General features: G+C 41.2%; 1 protein-coding gene across 1 annotated transcript; it reads right to left on the bottom strand.

Moving 5' to 3' along the window:
• Positions 1-1,518: 1,518 nt before the first annotated feature.
• Positions 1,519-10,525, bottom strand: GPX5 (glutathione peroxidase 5). The gene is made up of 4 exons (NM_001256230.3): positions 10,437-10,525; positions 6,972-7,125; positions 4,050-4,149; positions 1,519-2,509 (listed from the first exon to the last, which is right to left on the bottom strand). Exons 1-3 carry the CDS (start codon positions 10,521-10,523, stop codon positions 4,088-4,090), a joined length of 303 nt encoding a protein of 100 aa, NP_001243159.1. The 5' UTR covers positions 10,524-10,525; the 3' UTR covers positions 1,519-2,509; positions 4,050-4,087.
• Positions 10,526-19,045: the final 8,520 nt, after the last annotated feature.

The raw sequence follows: 19,045 nt of genomic DNA, 5'->3' as shown, positions 1-19,045 counted from the left end.
TTCTTGACAGAGTGTAAAAATTCTGTATTCAGGGAGAGCACTCCCGTATCAGTGAAGTCTCCTTATCTAACTTTAGGTTGCACTCCCCTTCTTCAGGAACTCTGAGAACCTAGTTTGACATGAGGCAGATTCTGAGTGGGAGCAGAGGCACATAATATTTGGCCAGACAGAGTCATCTGCATTGTTTTCAAGCAAGAAGGATATGCTAACCCTCAATAAGAAGGGATGGGCCACTTCTAAAAGTTTTGGGGGTCCTGGAAAATTTGGAGATTTGGATATTCTAATACATCAAACCAGATGTCTCCATGTTGAGATCTCAGCTCACTGCAGCAGCCTTGACTTCTGGGCCGAAGTGGTCCTCTTACCTCAGCCTCCCTAGCAGCTGGGATCATGGGTGTGTGTGCCGCTATGCCTGGTTCTGTTTCTTATTTTGCAGAGATGGGCTTTCCCTATGTTACCCAGGCTGATTTTGAACTCCTGGACCCAAGAGATCCTCCCGCCTCTGCCTCCAAAAGTGCTGGGATTACAGAAGTGAACCACCGTGATAGCTGGAAGCTAACTTCTTTTAGAGTTGTACATACTATTCCTATGATTAAGTCTTGAGCCTGAACTTTCGGTTTTGCTGCTGTTAAGTTGCAGATAGGAGAGGTCCTTTATACATCCCATGGAGAAACACTTTCACAGTTAGCCTTAATTTAATAATATATCATCCTCAGTCTTTAATTATCTCTCTCCAAAACATCAATTCCTCTGGCAACGACCATCCAATTCTATTACGTTATAATTACCATTCCCCCTCATGTTTCTCAAGCACCTAAAACTTCATGTCTGCTAGTGCATATTCTTCCACCAGTTTACCATGCCAGTTCAGGTTTGGCAAAAGTTTTGACAACCGCACTGCTACTTGTGCCAGTAGTTGTGCTCCACCCATCTTCTCATCATCAACCAGACGGTGAATAATTCAGCTTCAAAAATCTCCTCTTAGTATCTTCTTTCTCAAATCATATTTGGTACCAATAATTACTGGTTGGATTCCCTAGACAGTAGACTCTAAGATGGATATTTGCATTCAGAAAGTTTACTAGGGCATTAACTGAGAATCAGTGTGGAGGGTTAGGGGGGGTGGCAAAGAAGAGGAGCAGAATTTGTCAGAGGGAAAAATTGGGGTGCAGTGCAAGCACAAAATGCCACCGGCCTACCCCTTGTGCATGTCTAGAGCTAGTATGGCCCTTCAAAGTTGTGCTAAGTTGAGCAGTCAGGGTTTGGCCTCTATGCCTCTCAGGGATGAGTAACTGGATACAGGCTGCCCTGGAAAGGGGAAAAACTTAGGCTGAGGCAATTCCTGAAGAGGAATGACAACTGAGAGGCATCAGGTGACAACCTTCCAAACATAAATCTTTCTGTCTGGGGGGCTCAGGTCATGTGGGCAATACATCATTTGTGACACAGTAAGAAGGAGGAGGGAGATAAAATGAGTTCAAGCACCAGACAGGATTTTAAAACCACCATAGAGATTGTCGATGCTGCAGAAAACATTTTATTGGAGACAGTGGCAGGGCTCGTTCTGAAGGTGAGGAATCCAGGGTTGAGATGGGAAATCCCATCCTTCAAAAGATAAAGGGCATTCCTCTCCAGGTGCCATAACCTGAATGCACTAAAGATCAGACAATTAGGAAAACTTTTGTAGGGCCAGAGACAGGTTTTGGGTCCCACAAGCATGGAGATGCCCTCTCTTCTTTTGAAGCAATGTTCTTGCTCCCACAGGAGAATGGCTGGTAGGGGGAGGTGTCATGGATGAAAACTGAGCCAAAACAGTTGGAAACTGATGATACACGTTTGTCCTAGGAGACAAAAAATGTTATGAAGTGGAACCTAAATTGTGTGACTATGACCCCATTGCTATTTCTACACCTCCAGGGTAGAGAGAGATGGAAGAGTCAGAATGTCTAGGAATGTTCTTCAGGATGTGATGGCCGACTGAATCATTGTCGTGGAAGGATGATTTCCCTCTGGTGGATATGAATGATTCAACCTGTAACAGAGGTCTGGGGATTTTAGGTTTCCATTTTTTTCAGTCTTCACCCACATACTCTTGAGAGGCAAAAGAGCAGTAGCCTTCCAAATATAAATCTAGTTTGTGGAGAGTGGGAATTCTGGCAGTATGTGGCGGTGATTTACTCAGGTGGAGCCCATGCAGGAAGAGAGTGTGGTGAGAAGATGGATATTCCTTTTTTTGGGGGGGGTGGGGAGAGCAAGTCATTAGGTGAGAAGTAGGGTTGCTCCTGCCCTTAACTCCACCTTCCTATTTGGTTTTGAATTGCTTCAAGTACGCCAGGATGTCTGTCTTGACTGAGCTGACCGTAGCCCGGTGGGACCAGCGCATGACAGGGATTCCATCAGGCCCCACCAGGAACTTTTCGAAGTTCCAACGGATGTCATGGACCTTTACAGGGTCCCAGGATATAGATTTGAATGTGCCCAAAATCTCAGAGGGATGAGGACAGGAGTGCTAAAGCAGAGAGATGGAAAAGAGAAACAATGTTATTTCTGCTCCTGGATGATCCAGGCTATTTTTACCCACAGGTAATCCACCCCTTCCTATACCTAGATATTTTAACTTCCTGATATTCCTAAAAAACTCCATAGATTCTTGAATCACCACTATGCCAACTACCAAGAATATTATAGATATTATAGCAAAATCTGCTCTCTTTCAGTTTCTCCCCATAGCCCCATCACAAAATTTTGCTGCCATGGATAAGACATGTTACCTTTTATGCTTTTGGTTTCCTTTTCTTCAAAGTAAATAGCTTGGATTGGAATGTGGTTTTCCAGGTCTTAGGGTTCCATGGGCCACTAATATTTCAATAATTGTCTTTTGGGACCAACACTGAATTACTAATATTTTGTCAAATAACAAAAATTTTTAAAACACCATCATTTTGTCACTTAATTTAAAAAGACCATTGGAAGAATAAACTGCGTGTGGGTCATAATTTGTGAATAAAGGGAAGTCCTATAAGTTAGACGAGTTGAGTTTATAAAAAACTTCCCACAATGTTCTTTTTTGTTTTTGTTTTTGAGACAGAGTCTCGCTGTGTCGCCCAGGGTGGGGTGCAGAGGCATGATACACTGTTCTATTGTCTTCAATTTATTGAGGATATATAAAGTCTTAACATGGACTGGTCTTGGTTCACAGTCCAGCATTTAGGAACAATTCACTTTGGTAATCTTTAGGGTTGTTTCAGCTCTGGCATTCTCTATGTCTAAAAATCAGTGTTTCATAAAAGGTACCTACTACACTGTATCATACCTGTTGGTTTGTTACTTTTTTTGTTTTTGTTTTTTTGAGACAGTGTCTTGCTTGGTTGCCTAGTGTGGAATGCAGTGGCACAATCATAGCTCACTTCAGCCTCCAGCTCCGGAGCTCAAGCAATCCTCTGGCCTCAGCCTCCCGAGTAGTTGAGACTACAGGTACGTGCCACCACACCCAGCTAATTTTTTGATTTGTTTTGTAGAGGCAGGGTCTCACGATGTTGCTCAGGCTAGTCTTGAACTCCTGGCCTCAAGCAATTCTCCTGTCCTGCCTCAGTCTTCCAAAGTGCTGGGATTATAGGCATGAACCACCACCCCAGCTATATAGCTAATGGTTTCTAACTCTCTCTCCATTATAAACTCATCAAGGGTACAGACTATGCCTTATTCATCTTTATATCCTTATTATTTAGTTTGCTTTATAAATAGCGGGCATTCATCAAGTGTTCCTGGAATGAATTAATGAATGAATGTCAATGAGCAAAAGAGGGTGGTCCTAGTAAAAGTTGCCATTCCACACAACTCTCTTCACCACACAAAGTTAGAGCCCCATAGATACTCACAGATTAATCTCCAGATCAGCATGTGCAATGTGGAATGCTGATCTGGAGATTTTTCTCCACAAAGACCAATCCCACCACTGGGCATGAGCCCTTGGATCCATTTCTGCCACATCAACTCTATGTTAGGAATATTAGAAAAGAGGAGGAGGCTTATGCCAGGAATTTACTCACCTTCAAGAAACTGAAGACTTTCTGTTCTTTTTCACCATTCACATCCCCTTTCTCAAAAAGCTGGAAACTAGGTACAAATCCTCCCCCTGGACGGACATACCTGCAACAAGCCATAATGTTCCCAGGAAGCTCCAGGATATGCAAGTAAAGATTATAATGAGACACTAGGATTTGAAGTCATGAGAAAGGAGAGAAAGAGGGAAGTATCGTTGTGGGTGGGGAGGAATATGGCCATGTTTTGACTTTGGGCTCTCTGACTCACTTTATTTCTCTCTATCCCATGACTTGTCTCTTTTCCTCCATCCCTTCTGTCCTCCATAGGCCATCCAAGTCTCAGCCAGGGATGGAGAGAGAGTCTGGAAACTGCCAGACGCTCATCACGGTAGGCCAAAGTTAAACTCTGCTTGTAATGCTCCTGAGCCTATTAATCCATACCTCCCCAGAAAGTTCCTGAGCTGGAAGGGCCTCTGGAGACTGAGGAAAGGTACACAGGCGCCTCCTATTGGATTTCAAGAAGACACTTACTTGAGCGCAGGAAGAATCTCTTTGTTATCTCCTGGTTCTTGCTTTCCAAATTGGTTGCAGGGAAAGCCCAACACAACTAGACCATAGGGCTTCAGCTCCTCCTAGGGTGCATTTAGTTCTGCAGTTAGAGGAGGAACAATTTTGGTCTGGGTAGAGGTTCTGCCTTGTGCAAGGATGATTCCCTGGGATTACCCATTTTACAGAGAAGGAAACAGAGGCCCAGGGAGGGAAACAGCTCTGCATCAGAAGGGCTGTTAGTAGCATAGCTGAAGTTAGAGGCCGGATCTTCAGACGTGCACTCAAAAGCCCTTTGTCATGGTGCAGTGTTTTCCATACCTGCAGCACATCAGAATCAGCTGAAGGCCCGTTCCTAAAAATAGGGATGCCCAGGTCCCATTTCAGAGAGTTTTCTGTTCCTCTGAAATGGGGCTTAGTCATCTTTATTATTCAAGAGTTCAACAGGTGACTTTTCTTTTCTTTTCTTTTTTCTTTTTTTTTTTTTTTGAGACAGATTCTCACTCTGTCGCCCAGGCTGGAGTGCAGTGGCGCGATCTCGGCTCACTGCAACCTCCGTCTCCCAGATCCAAGTGATTCTCCTGCCTTAGACTCCCGAGTAGCTGGGACTACAGGCACTTGCTACCATGCCCAGCTAATATTTCTGTATTTTTAGTAGAGACGGGGTTTCGCCGTGTTAGCCAGGATGGTCTCGATCTCCTGACCTCGTGATCCACCCGCCTCGGCCTCCCAAAGTGCTGGGATTACAGGCGTGAGCCACCGCGCCCGGCCTGAATCTTTCTTTTTTAAAGGAACAGACACAGACAATGAGGACTGAGCTTCTCTCCTCTGTGCAGCCTGGCTCACCCTGAGTGGAGTGGAAGTAAAACTGACAAAGGCAAAGACAAACAGAGAAATTTGAAATCAACAATCCTAACATTTTTCAACAGTCCTTAAGATGCTGAAGATGCATTCTTCCTAAAAATCCTCAGTGATATGCTGAAAAACAAGCTTCAGCTGCCTTCGTCCACTACCAGGAAGTTTTCCAACTTGTCTGCTCAGACTTTTATAATCATCTTCTTTGTTAACCCTTTCTGAGCCAGATGCCTTTAGTCCGTTGACAAACACTAACCAGTCCCACTCAGATTCAGCTCAGCCAACTGGTACCTCCTCTAGGCCCTTTTAAAAAACAGAGATTGCCTTCCTGTTTTCACAGGGTTCCTCAGTACCCCTCCCTATGTCCTTCTGTTATCTGTTATTCGCAGGGTGGAAACTGAATAAATCGATTCTTAAAGTCCCTATAAACTGGGAAAATAAATTGTGGTCCAATAAATATTATTCAGTCTTAAGAAAGAATGAGGAAATGATCTGAACTCAAATGTATTTTATTAATTAAAAAATCAAGGCAGCAAATAGTATTTATTGTGTGTTATCAGCTGGGGAGGGGGGAGCAGAAAAAAGAATATCTATGTATTCTGTAAACAAGATAATATTGGTCTACTGAAGGGAGGGGAAGAAGGTGGAAACCTTTGGTTCTAAAGTTTTTTTCTTTTGAACTTTGAGACTTGTGAATATAATGCTTATTCAAAACATAATTAAAAACAAAAAATGAAGGTCTTATTACTTCAAATATAAGAAGTACATTTGTCTCTGGTATAATCCATCCTGATTGTTATTCACTGATTTTTAAACCACATGCCCTAAAATATGAGAAAATTCTTCCCTGAATAATGTACAAAAAGGGAGGAAAAACTACATCCTAAAAAGGGGTTGAGGTTGGAGAGGGAGTATTTGCTTCTATTACAGCCTCATCCGCCAGCCCTCACTCTAATCAAATGCAGTTCCAGGTATAAAACTCCTTATTCTTGTCATTGTAAGTTACCTGTAAAACCTTGCAAAAGTCTCAAAAACATGGGTCTTCTGTCCTGTATTTACCAAGAAGACTTCTGGAATCTTCTGAGAGGCTCCTAGTTCTCAAGTATATATTGATTCCCCTGGAAATCTCAGGAAAAAGCAGAGGCAGGGCATGGGGAAGGGGTTAGCACATTTTTTCTGTAAAGGGCCAGATAGGAAATATTTCAGACTTTGTGGGCCACATGGTTTCCTTCATCACTACTCCTACAACTACTAACCTCTATTTTACAGCATGAAAGCAGCCATAGGTGATGTGTAAATGAACGGGGACGGCTGCATTCCAATAAAACTTTGTTAACAAAGCCAGGCTGACCAAATTTGGCCTGTCCGCCCAAGCTTGCTGACTTCTGATATGGGGGATGAAGTCACTTGATTATGAGTATTTATTTTGGTACATAATTATAATTAAAATATAATTCCAAGTATAATTTAGAATATGATCAGCTGGAAAATTTAGTCCCAAAGAGAAGTAACTATGAATTCTCTTACCAGGATATTGCGCTGTCAGACCACAGTAGGTGGCCACGTTGACGAAGAGGATGTGCTTGCCCACATACTGCTTGAAGGAAACATATTCATTCTTATTAAGTGCGATGGCCTCATAGTCATAGATGGTGCCTTTCTCGTCTTTGTGGCAATCCATCTGGAAGATTTTTTTTAAGTGATAATACTGGTAACAATAATTCCTGGCATCTGTGTAATCTTTCAAAGAAGTCAAAGAATAGTTATGTTCTAACCAAGATCTAGAAAACAAATAAGACTTGTCTAAAGTGTCAATGACAAGACTGAAACTTGGTTCTTGTAACTTGGAAATAAAAAATCAAGTCTCATAAGCCAGGCAGAGAAAGACAAGCATTGCATGTTCTCACTTATTTGTGGGATCTAAAAATCAAAACAATTGAACTCATGGAGATAGAGAGTAGAAGGATGGTTACCAGAGGCTGGGAAAGATACTAGGAGGGTGGAAGGGAGGTTGGGATGATTAATGAGAAAAAAAAAAGATAGTTAGAAAGAATAAATAAGACCTAGTATTTGATAGCACAACAGGGTGACTATAGTCAATAATAACTTAATTGTACATTTTAAAATAACTAAAAGCATATAATTGGATTGTTTGCAGCACAAAGGAGAAATCCTTGAGGGGATGGATACCTCATTTTCCATAATGTGATTATAACACATTGCATGTCTGTATCAAAACATCTCTTGTACCATATATATATATATATATACATATATATATACATACATATATATATACATATATATACACACTTACTATTTACACTCCCCCCTCCACACACACACATAAGAATCAAGTTTCCTATTATTTTGAAAGATGTGAGATACCAGGAAATACACGGATAATGGAAAAGGATATTGATTCATAAGCTGGGATGGTAGGAGCTGGAAGTAAGTGGGGCCGAAGAGAAAAGCACACTTGCCTTACATGCTTCTGTAAAAAACAGGCTACTCCTTGGCTCTGGATTGAAGGCCTCCTGTCTGGACTCTCTGAGAAGGGAGGGTTTTAAATTGCTGAACTATTTTTAGGATATCTTAGTTGCTTATCTTTCCCCAGGTCTTCTGACCTCTTACTCCACTCATCAGCAGGTAGAGTAGAAAGAACACTGCCCTGGGAATCAGAAGCCAGCTCCATTGTTAAATTCCTTTGTGAACCTGGGCAATTCCCATCCCTGGCCTTCAGTTTCCCCATGAGTAAAATGAAGATATTTATCTAGATTCTTACTAGAACTCCAAGTGGGCTTCCATGTTTAACATTCTAGAATCGAATATTATCCCCACCTTGAATAAATTTCTCCTGTCACTCTCTTACTAACATGGTGGTCATGTAAGCCAATACTCCGAAATCCCAGCTTTTGGTGGCTCTCAAGAAAGGAGATGGAGAACCCTAAAGTCCATCTGCAAGTGAGTCCCTGAAATTTGTTGGGCAGCATCACCCAGCTCATCAGCCCATTGTGCTCTAGGTGTCTAATATCCACTTTCATCCTCCATTCCACCTATCCCATTCCTTCTCAAATCTCATGAACATATTAATATTTGAGCAGACTTCCATGCAACATTTGTTAAGTTCCACTTAATACAAATTAGTCCTGCCTGAAATTCTCATTGCATGTTCTTTTATTAAATTCCTCTACAAGGCAGGTCTCATCTTACTCCTCCTCTGTCTCTACCCTTACAGTGTTCATGCAGTACCCCAAGTGTACCGATGCCACAGTGCTCACCAGCACATGCTGATCCCTTTTCTTATACTGGGGAAGCTGCCACAAATTGCTCATGGAATACAGAATATATATGACAGGAATATGAAAAGGAAGCTCTATGTCCAAACCATCCGGTGAGAAAAAGGTGGAAAGGAACTGGCTGGAGAAAAGAGAGAAGGGCGTTATTTGATAAGGAATGTCCAGACAAACTAGGATTAAACTAGACTTCCTGGAAATGCAGTAGTCTAGTAAGGATTTTGGTTGAACATCATCTGCCCCCCATTCAGAGAAGGAGTAATGCAAAACAAAGCAAAACAAAACACAACTTTTTTCTAGTCCTGTTATCCCACTGATTTTATCACCAGCATACTAGGTTGTAGCTACTCACTTCTTACTCTTGAGGAAAAAGATATTTTTCTATGCAGGTTTTTACACCTTTCCCTAAATTTATACACATATACATGCACCAGCAAAATTGAGGGATCTATAAAGAGAATATTGTGTAAAAGTATCTGTTTCTATCTCCATGTTACCTAGTTTCAAGTTAAACATTTGCAAGAATTTGCCTTTTTTTTTTTCTTTTGCTACTGCAATGACAATCACTCACAGTCATGTTGGGTACCAGTATGCAAAAGCTTAGAGAGACTCTCAATTTGAAGACTTCCTTTAGTCCAGTTTACTTCTGATATTGACTGCTGTTTCAAATTTATTGAAGTCCACATAACGTGTCTCAATTATCTCTAGACGCAGCTTTTATTAAGCAAATTCTGCAGCCCAGAGTCTCCACACTCAATTAAGCACCACAGGTAACATAAAAACCATATCAATTCTCAAAATAGAAGTTCACCCAGGATGTTATCTAGTTAATTTTAGAGGCGAGGGATGGGGAGATGTTATTAGAACTGCATTTTGTAGAATGTATTATATGCATAATAATTGTTATTCACCCACCCATAAGGTAGTTACTGTTACCCATAAATTTACAATGAGATAACAGAGGTTAATTTGTCCAAAGTCAAAAGTGGTAACCCATTATGTAAATGAAAGTTTGCCTTTACCTAACTTCATGATTATTTTCTGCCTCCAAGTTATCGCATTCATTATTATCCTTTCCTAAACTGCCCCTTCTGCTGCCAGACACATGTGTCTTATCAATAAGGTAACGAGCCATGAATTGGGCGTAGAACTGAGGCCAGAATCCAAGATGCCTGACTCCAAATCCAGTTGTTTTAGGGCTCTGATTTTTTTTTTCATGTTTTATGTTTCTCTGATAACTCTCTGACTTTATCCATCCTTAAAACTTCCACATTCGTTTTTTCCTCCTCTTCAAGGGGTTGTTGCTGAGCTGTGTCTGAGACAAGTCCACTCAGCTTCTCCTCCAAACCCCAGTCCCCACCTACTCTAAAGCCCATCGCTGTCCCAGCCTCAGACCCAGCTCTGAAGCAGAGACTGATGTGGCCAGAGAGGTCTCCAGGGGACCTCCACCTGAAGAAGGTATGGAGACCCTTTCTTCCCTAGTCATATGGAGACCCTTTCTTCCCTAGTCATATTCAACGCAAGGAATACCCATCCATAGGAATGAAGAAGATTCAAGGAGAAAAAAAAGCAAGGTTTAGGGGAACTGGCAAAGAAGAAGAAAGCAGGAGTTGGAGTCTTACAAGAAGGAGTGGAGGGCAGGGTCTAGAAGTAGGACAGAAGAGTAACTACCATGCCCTCTCTGAAGCTCACTCACCTTCATCTTCTCCTGCTTGGGACTTGTTTGCACAAAGCAGGCTAGGAGAAGGGGAAGCAGATGGACGACCCTTAACTGTGTAGTCATGACTAGTGTTTGTAGATTGCTAGTCTAGGGGCCTGAGGTCTTTGCCCACCTCTGCAGTCTTTTGGTATCTTGGCAGGGACTTAGCCCAAGCCCCCACAGGCCAATCACAGGGCTGCAAGGATTCCCGACGCATGAGGTCGGGGTGAGGATCACAGAACTCAAACCACATCCTGTCCCACACACACCCCCGTGAGCACTCAGCGCTCACCACTGCAATGAGGACCTGGGACTCATAAGTTCTGGGAAAATTATAAATGGGTGATAGCAAGCCCTCTGAGGTCCTTAAACACGGCTGTCTGTTTTTCCTCAATGTATGGAAGTGTCTAGATGCTTATGCAACCTCCCAGTAAAGTCACTGCAAAAGGGTTGGTCTAGGCATTTCAAATGTTATTTCTAATATTATTTGAGCTTAAAGATAAATCAAAGAATGGGCCGGCCATCTAGGATCTCTCAAAAAGAGTTAGGAGGAAACTGGCTCGAGGAGAGGAAATAGTCACAATGTATGCGAAGGACAGCAAATTAATACAAATCCTTAGAAATGATTTCAAGTGCTTATATATCAGTAAGAAAAAACTACCAGACCAACAGAAAAAAATGGGCATGAGGCAGAAAATCAAATGGCATCTGTGGTAGGATACAGTGTTCTCTCTCACCAATAATCAAAGAAGTATAAATACGAAAAGACACATTCCACACTTATCAGATTGGCAAAAGTTAAAAGGAATGGTGATTCCCAGCCTGGGCTCCGTCTGGTATAGGAGGCTCTTACACGATGGGTGGGGGAATGGCGAATACTAATTGTTGCCAACTTTCTGGACAATAATCTGACATTCTGAATGCAGTGCTTTAAAAAAGTAAATAACTTTAAAAAAATAATTATATATTTACAAAAATTGCAAGCATTCCTCTTTTTTTTCTATTTTTTTTAACTTTTATTTTAAGTTCAGGGGTACATGTGCAGGTTTGTTATATAGGTAAATTTGTGTCATAGGGGTTTGTTCTACAAATTATTTCATCACCCAGGTATTAAGCCTAGTGCCCAGTAGTTATTTTTCCTGATCCCCTCCCTCCTTCCACCCTCCATCCTCTAATAGGCCCCAGTGTGTGTTGTTCCCCTCTATGTGTCCAGGTGCTCTCATCATTTATCTTCCACTTATAAGTGAGAACATGTGTTATTTGGTTTTCTGTTCCTTCATTAGTTTGCTAAGGATAATGCCCTCTAGCTCCATCCATGTCCCTGCAAAGGACATGATCTTGTTTTTTTTTTTTATGACTGCATAGTATTCCATGGTGCATATGTACCATATTTTATCTAGTCTATTATTGGTGGGCATTTAGGTTGATTCCATGTCTTTGCTATTGTGAATAGATAGTGGCAAGTACTACTCTTAATAGCCTGGAAGCCCAGAGCCCAAGAAGAATCATGGAAATGAGACACAAGTCCCTCTAAAAATAAAGTTGCTTTGCCTTTCAACTGGTATACAAGCCCCATTCATTCAGCAACAGTTTCCAATGACCTCTCAGTAGTCTTGGCTAAAATTTTAGACTATATGAATTGATGAATGCAGGCCTGGAGCCCTGGGAATTTCTGGGTTTCTCACATAAATAACATAGTTAATCACTGCTGACTTCACAGGAGATGGACCAAGACATTCTTCCCTTTTGTCTACCATACAGTTTTAATTTTTGGACCCCTAGCACTAATATTTAATTAATCATGCTCCTAAGTTCACAATCATTTGTCCTTGCAAGTCCCCTCTCTTGTTTTATTTATTATTTATATCCTTTGCTTCCCAAACTCCACTTTCCTTCCCCTCACTATCATAAGTGTATTTAATATGTTTAATATGCATATTATTTGTATTCTTGAACAATTTGTATATTCCTCATTAGATTATTAGCTCTTTAAAATTAAAAAAAATTAGTTACTCATTTTTTCCCCCTATTTGGACCTGAGTTTCAAAGGGTTGAATTATACTCTTAAATTTATGGCATTTGTCATCATTAGGCTGTGCAGGGATTCTCTCACATTAATTAAAAAAATTTTTTTTGTCCCCAATCCACTGGCATTTTCCTACCTTTTAGAGAGAGGGAGTGGCAAAGGAACAGATATTACAGACTGGAAAGTGTTGGTGCATTGGCTGTTTCTAATGCTTTGAAACTACAAGAAAGGAGTGAATTCAGGAACTTAATGGGCTCTAATGAGATAAAGAAATGCTGAAAAATCTGTGGATTAGTGAAAAGGCTCAGGGTTGTTTCCCTCACTGCTCTTCCCACACATCTCCCCACCTCCCATAAGATTGGCACTGCCAGCCCAGCTTTGCTGAACTTTCATGTTTAGGAAATGATAAATTCTTCCTCTCCAGTTCTAAGTTCGTTTCCAACCAGCCCCCTCCACCAGCCCTGCCTCTTCCAGGTTCACACAAAATCCTGCCTCCACCTCCTTGTAACTGAAGTCTAAGTGAGGTTTAATTCTTGAAGTCTCACTGGGTTTAATTTTCCACCAGTCTCGGGGAGTCTGGGCATTCAAGAGCTCTCTTGGAAAACAGAAGCTTTTTGTTATCTCGGATTTCTGATCTCTTCTTAGAGCCCTTTAATCTAAGAGCCCTCTAATCTAAGGGGAGGAGCCCATGCAATGCCTCACCCTGCCACAAAACACCCCAAGCCCTTCAGGTTTCCTGCTTTGTGGCACCTCCTGGCCCCAGATGCTGACTCGCCTGCCCGTCTCCCCTCTATCACAGTTCAAAGAACTGTGGAGATCAAAATATCAAACCTCATTCCTTCCCAAGTTATGTGACTTTGGGCAAGCTGCTCTCTGTGCCTCTGGCCCTCATCTGTAAAACTGCTAGAATAATATGAACTTCATAGGGCTAATTTTAGGGGAAAAAAAGAGATTAGTTTAAACTTACCACTGGACCCAGCCCAAGAAAAACACCCAGAGTTAATTCAACAGATGAACAAACAGGTGCTCAAATAGAAAATCTGACTTACCCAGAGCTTGTGTTTAGAGATGGCTGCTCCTCCCTTGCTATTATAAATTCCTTACTTTCCTCACCACTTTATCTTTGCTTGTCACACAATAACTAACTTCTAGAGCAGAAGAGAAACTTTCATCATAAACTATGCCTCAATGGTCAGATCAAATGGCCTTCTCAAGCCCCTTGTTCCATTGTTTCAGTTTCCCTGGAGGCAAGATATCTGTTCAGGGAGCTCATGCTCAGCAGGAGGCCACATGGAAGGACTTCTTGTCGTCATCCCCTGACTGTCTCACATAGTAGCTGCCTCCCAGCCAGAGCCACATATCAAATCCCTGTTGCCTCTTTTCTGGAATGCTGAAATCATCTCCTACTTGTCTTCTCTCTTCCAGACTCTTCCTTTCTATAGTTTTTCCTTTACCCTATTGCCACTGGAAACTCTAAACACCTATCTGATATCTTTCCCCCTAAAAAGAGCCAGCGATGCTAACCAGTTTATTATAGCATCAAATCCAGAATCTCCAGCAAGGTATTCGAAGCTCTCCTGATGTGCTCTTAACCTCCTAGTTTTCACTCCCAGTAGCTCCCTATGTGAATCTCTCAGACAGCTACAGTCTTTCCATTCTTCAAAACACACCTCCTTGGATTTAGATTTTTGACCTTGGAGGTCAATGGTGCTGAGAACATTGAGATCCCACCTCCCCTGGTCCAAATTATATACATTATGCAAATTATACATACATATATGTAATTTGACAGGAGAAGGAATTCCCACTGAAAGACAGGAAATACAATTTTATCAAATTTTACCTATCAAGATTTTTTTTTTTTTTTTTTTGAGACACAGTTTCGCTTTTGTTACCCAAGCTGAAGTGCAATGGCATGATCTCGGCTCACTGCAACCTCTGCCTCCCGGGTTCAAGAGATTCTCCTGCCTCAGCCTCCTGAGTAGCTGGAATTACAGGCGTCCACCACCATGCCTGGCTAATTTTTTGTATTTTTATTAGGGACAGGGTTTCACCATGTTGGCCAGGCTGGTCTCAAACTCCTGACTTCAGGTGATCCACTTGCCTCGGCCTCCCAGAGTGCTGGGATTATAGGTGTGAGCCACCACGCCCGGCCTACCTATCAAGAATTTAGGTGAAAATGTTTGTAGCCTGAGCCATAGATTAAGGCTGAAAAGCCAATCCAGGCCTAAATTAAGCTATAAGGTCTGTCACTTCCTGACTTTAAAAATCCTATAATTACAAGCAGTTCATGATCTTAAACGTGGTGGGACACCTGGGTGGGAAAAATCAATGTCTCAATTGCTGCCTAGTTTTCTCAACCAGACTCCAATTTTTCCTTGAGGTCATATTCTTATGAGAATAAGTTTTCTGCCCAAGGTCACGTAGTTAGTGTGTGGCAGTTTACAAATTGAAATGAGGGCTTTCAGACTCCCTGTCCTAGTTTCTGGTAATGACTTAATCCTACCTGAAAGTCAACATCAAGTTTTTTGTTTTTAGTTCCTTTGATTAGAAAGGAAATAGGTTTGATTCTTTCTCAGGGACAGTACACCTCTTTATTCAGATTCAAACCATAGCCTCTGAGACCACCCAAGTCTAACTTAGAGAACTCTGTCCACCCTTTGGTTTTACTTGACTATTTTCCGTGAATTAGAAAATCTCCCTTGGCATCTGGCATCTCCATTCAGGCCTCCAGGATTTTTCTTACTCTAGTTTTGTAAGCATGAAGCATAGGATCTACTCCAAGTCTGCCATTTTAAGTTACTATTACTTAAGTTTATACAGAATTTATAGTTTACGAGCCTCTTTCACATCAATAATTTCGTTTAGCCCTCACAATCAGCCAGTTACAGAGGTAGCATGGGCATCTTCAGCTCAAATTCGCAATGGAAAAGTAAGTTCAGAAAGGAAAGGCGACTTGGCCAAAGATTCACAATAGTGTAAACGTAGACCATAAACTTGAGTTTCAATTTCAAATCCGCTAGTTGCTTCACCCTCAAGGCTCAATTATTCATAATGTATGTGTTTGGAAATGGAAGCAAATTCTAGAGAGATCACTGAATGTCCTTTGGCATTTAATTTTCATTCTCACGTGTTCTTAACTTTCTGATCTTCCCCAAACATGATGAAGTTTGGGACTCACCTATGGTTGAAGCTGGCTCTGGCCCTAAACCTGAGCCTTCACTGAGGCAGCTGGCCCTGACACGCAGACTTCCTGAAGGGTCTCTTGTTTATGCCAAGCTTTCCTCCTCCAACCTGCTCCAGGAAGAACTCTGCTTCTTGGAGGCTGGGGTGGGGAGGTGGTGAGAGAAATAATGTGCACTCCCCTAGATGGTGTTCCTATTACTCCTGCTTTGATGGATTCGGAAGGACGCTGGGGAGAGAGCACTGTGTCCTTGCCCACACACAGGAATTTGAGTGACCCACACCATTCCAAACCAGATGCCCTCACACCTGGAAATTCTGCAGTCTATGACTCAGATCCTTACTGCTCCCCAGGAAAGAATAAATATGCCTCACATCACCAGCACACACTGCAGACCATCACCAACAACTCAATAGAACTGTGGAACATGGAGAATGCCGCTCCTCTACAGGCCTGAATTTACCTATTTGCACAAAGCGGGAGTTGGATCAGAAAAATCACCAAATTCCCTTTTAAGGCAGACAGTTTATTTTCTCAGCTTTTCAGAGATTCTCATCATTGGCACTTATCTGACCAATTCTTACTCCTAGAAGACTGGGAAACACGAGTAACAATCAATACATTTTGAATTCAAACATACGCCTTATAGGTCATGTTTTTCAGGCCACAACAATATACATAAGAAGCAGATGCTCAGTAAAGTTTAGAGATTGTCTCATCCAAGTCACAAGGCCTAGGCAGATAAATCTACAACTGTGTCCCCATAACAGTTGCAATCAGAATCTGATTTAGAACAAATTAAAGGCTGAGACAATTTGGCTTCTCCTTTCTCGCTCTGCAATCCCTCAGCCTGTGGCAACTTGTGAAAGGCATCAAAGCCAGTAATAAAACACCAGGTTTTGATATAGAAACACCCTGTAGACATCCCAGAAATATCCCAGGGACAAATATTGGCTGTCTTCCTGGCTATGATCAGAAGGGGCAGACAATATTTACAGGTGAAGTGATATGTTGTTTGGAATTTAGTTCCGAATAATTCAGTGAGTATGGGTATGTGTGCAAGGGTGGGGGCTGTGGTAACAAGCTTTTTCAGATGTAGGTAAAATGAAATTAGCGGTGAGTTGTATTGATTATAGATGCAGTGAGTAACAGGTATGTGAGCTTAATTATACTCCTCTCTACTTTTTATATATGTTTGAAATTTTCCTTAATAAAAAAGTTGAATTAAAACGTAACAAGCTGGGAGCTTCAAGGTTGGGACCTTCTTTAACTGATGGATAGAAAAGGAATAGAGCAGATAAGAATATATATAAGAGATAAATGGAGCAGGAAGGAAAATGAAAAAAGAAAGAAGAAAAAGAAATAATGGGAACTTATATCAGCATTTATTGAGTTGTTACTGTGTATGCCAGGCATTTCCAGATATAAATTCTTACTTAATCTTTAAAAGTCACACTGTCATGTTCTTTCACACAAAAAAAGAACTTGATACACTGAAAAATTAAATAACTTGCCCAAAATTGTGTAGCGAGAAACAACTTAAAGCCAGGATTGTTTAAATCCTGAATCCAAACTCTTTTTCTCGTACACAATGAGGAGAGAGAAAAGGAGAAAGTAATGAGAGGTGGCAAAGGGTAAAAAGTGTAGAAGAGAAAAAAAAAAAAAAGAAAAAAGTGAGATTCAGTGAATTCAGAATCAGGGAAGCAGTTAAGAAGCCTTCCAAAGCTATCACTGGAATAGAAGGTAACTAGGGCTGGCATTACTCAAACCTTGACCCTTCTGAGGGATGATTAATCTTTCATTTTAGGCAAGTTAGCAGAAAATTCATTACCTGCCTTCTGCTGCGCTTGCTGCTGGGAAACAAGAAATTTTATAGTCTTCAAACAGTGGCAACAACCAGGAGGATCCATGATCTCCCAAATATTTGTGCCTCCCCTCTGATGGCCCTGCACTGACTTCTTGTGTCTGTGTGTGTGTGTGTGTGTGTGTGTGTGCTCAAGCTAAATTATAACAGAACAGGAATAAGGAAGAGGTAATACAGAATTTGAGTAAAATGATAGAGTGTTACGCCTTGACAATGATAAAAAGCTACTCTCTTTAACACATCCTTTGCTTCTTTCTTCTCCAGTAAGAAAAATGCATTTTTTAAATTTAAAAGAAGAAAAAAATGTAGAACAAAGAGGAAATATAAAGTTAAACCTGAGATATTAATAAAAGTCACCTACTTGTTCTATGTGAATTTGTTGACACAGCACAGACAAGCAGATCTCAAGATAAAAAATTAAAACCTTACATTGCCTGTATTGGTTCTGCAATCAAAGCTGATATTAAAATATTTAGCAGGGCTGGGTTGGATGGCTCATGCCTGTAATCCCAGCACTTTGGGATGCCTAGGTGGGTGGATCGTTTAAGATCGCCACTTCGAGACCATCCTGGGAAACATGACAAAATCCCATCTCTACCAAAAATACAAAAATTAGCTGGGTTTGGTGGCATGCGACTGTAATCCCAGCTACTCAGGGGGCTGAGGTGGGAGGATGGCTTGAGCCTTGGAGTCAGAGGTTACAAGTGAGCTGAGATCACACCACTGCACTCCAGCCTGGGTGACAGAGCCAGACCTTGTCCCAAAATGTGTGTGTGTATATATATATTTAGAAGTATGCCATGGACACAACCAATCAGAACAAATCTTGGGCTCCAACAACTGCCGTGCATATTCCTGTGTATACACACTGAGGACCATCCCTGCCTGCAAGCATGAATGCTAGATGTCTTGGTAGACATGCAAATGTTTTGACTTTCCAAAGCAGGGGAAATGAACTTCAGAACCTAAGAAAAAGCTCCATTTGGTGCTTCTACTACTTTTTAAGACAAATTTTAAACAAGTGAGTTATGAACATATGTGAGTGCTGATCACTGAATGGGAACATAGCTTAACCAAAAATCAACCACAAGCATCTTGATTAAGAAATAAGGAGTAAGTTAAACTCTAGTCCTGGGCAGAAACTTCTTCACTTGGCTTCTTTCTATCCTATAAACTTTAATGTATTTGGTAGAAGACACAAAAGGTATGCTGATCAAATGTGTAGATCATTGATAGATGATAAATATAGCTAGTCTGATAGATGACAGAATTCAGATTTAAAAGATCAATTGCTTGGGTGGATAGACAATAATAGGCACCAGCATTGCAGGGGCAATTCATATAAACTTTGATGTTTATTTGACCTTAAGTTAAAAGTGAACCAATAAAAATTAAAAACTAAAATAAGTGAACCAATAATGTTTCAAAGATACTAGAGAAAATAATGCCATCTTGGACTCTACTGATTAGTATCTAAAGAGTATGCTCTTGATTGATGAAATCAGACCTGAAATAATGTTTCTATCTGTGGA

Source organism: Pan troglodytes, chromosome 5, assembly GCF_028858775.2.
Source record: "Pan troglodytes isolate AG18354 chromosome 5, NHGRI_mPanTro3-v2.0_pri, whole genome shotgun sequence".
NCBI lineage: Eukaryota > Metazoa > Chordata > Mammalia > Primates > Hominidae > Pan > Pan troglodytes.
This window is presented reverse-complemented; position numbering and strand designations above follow the sequence as displayed.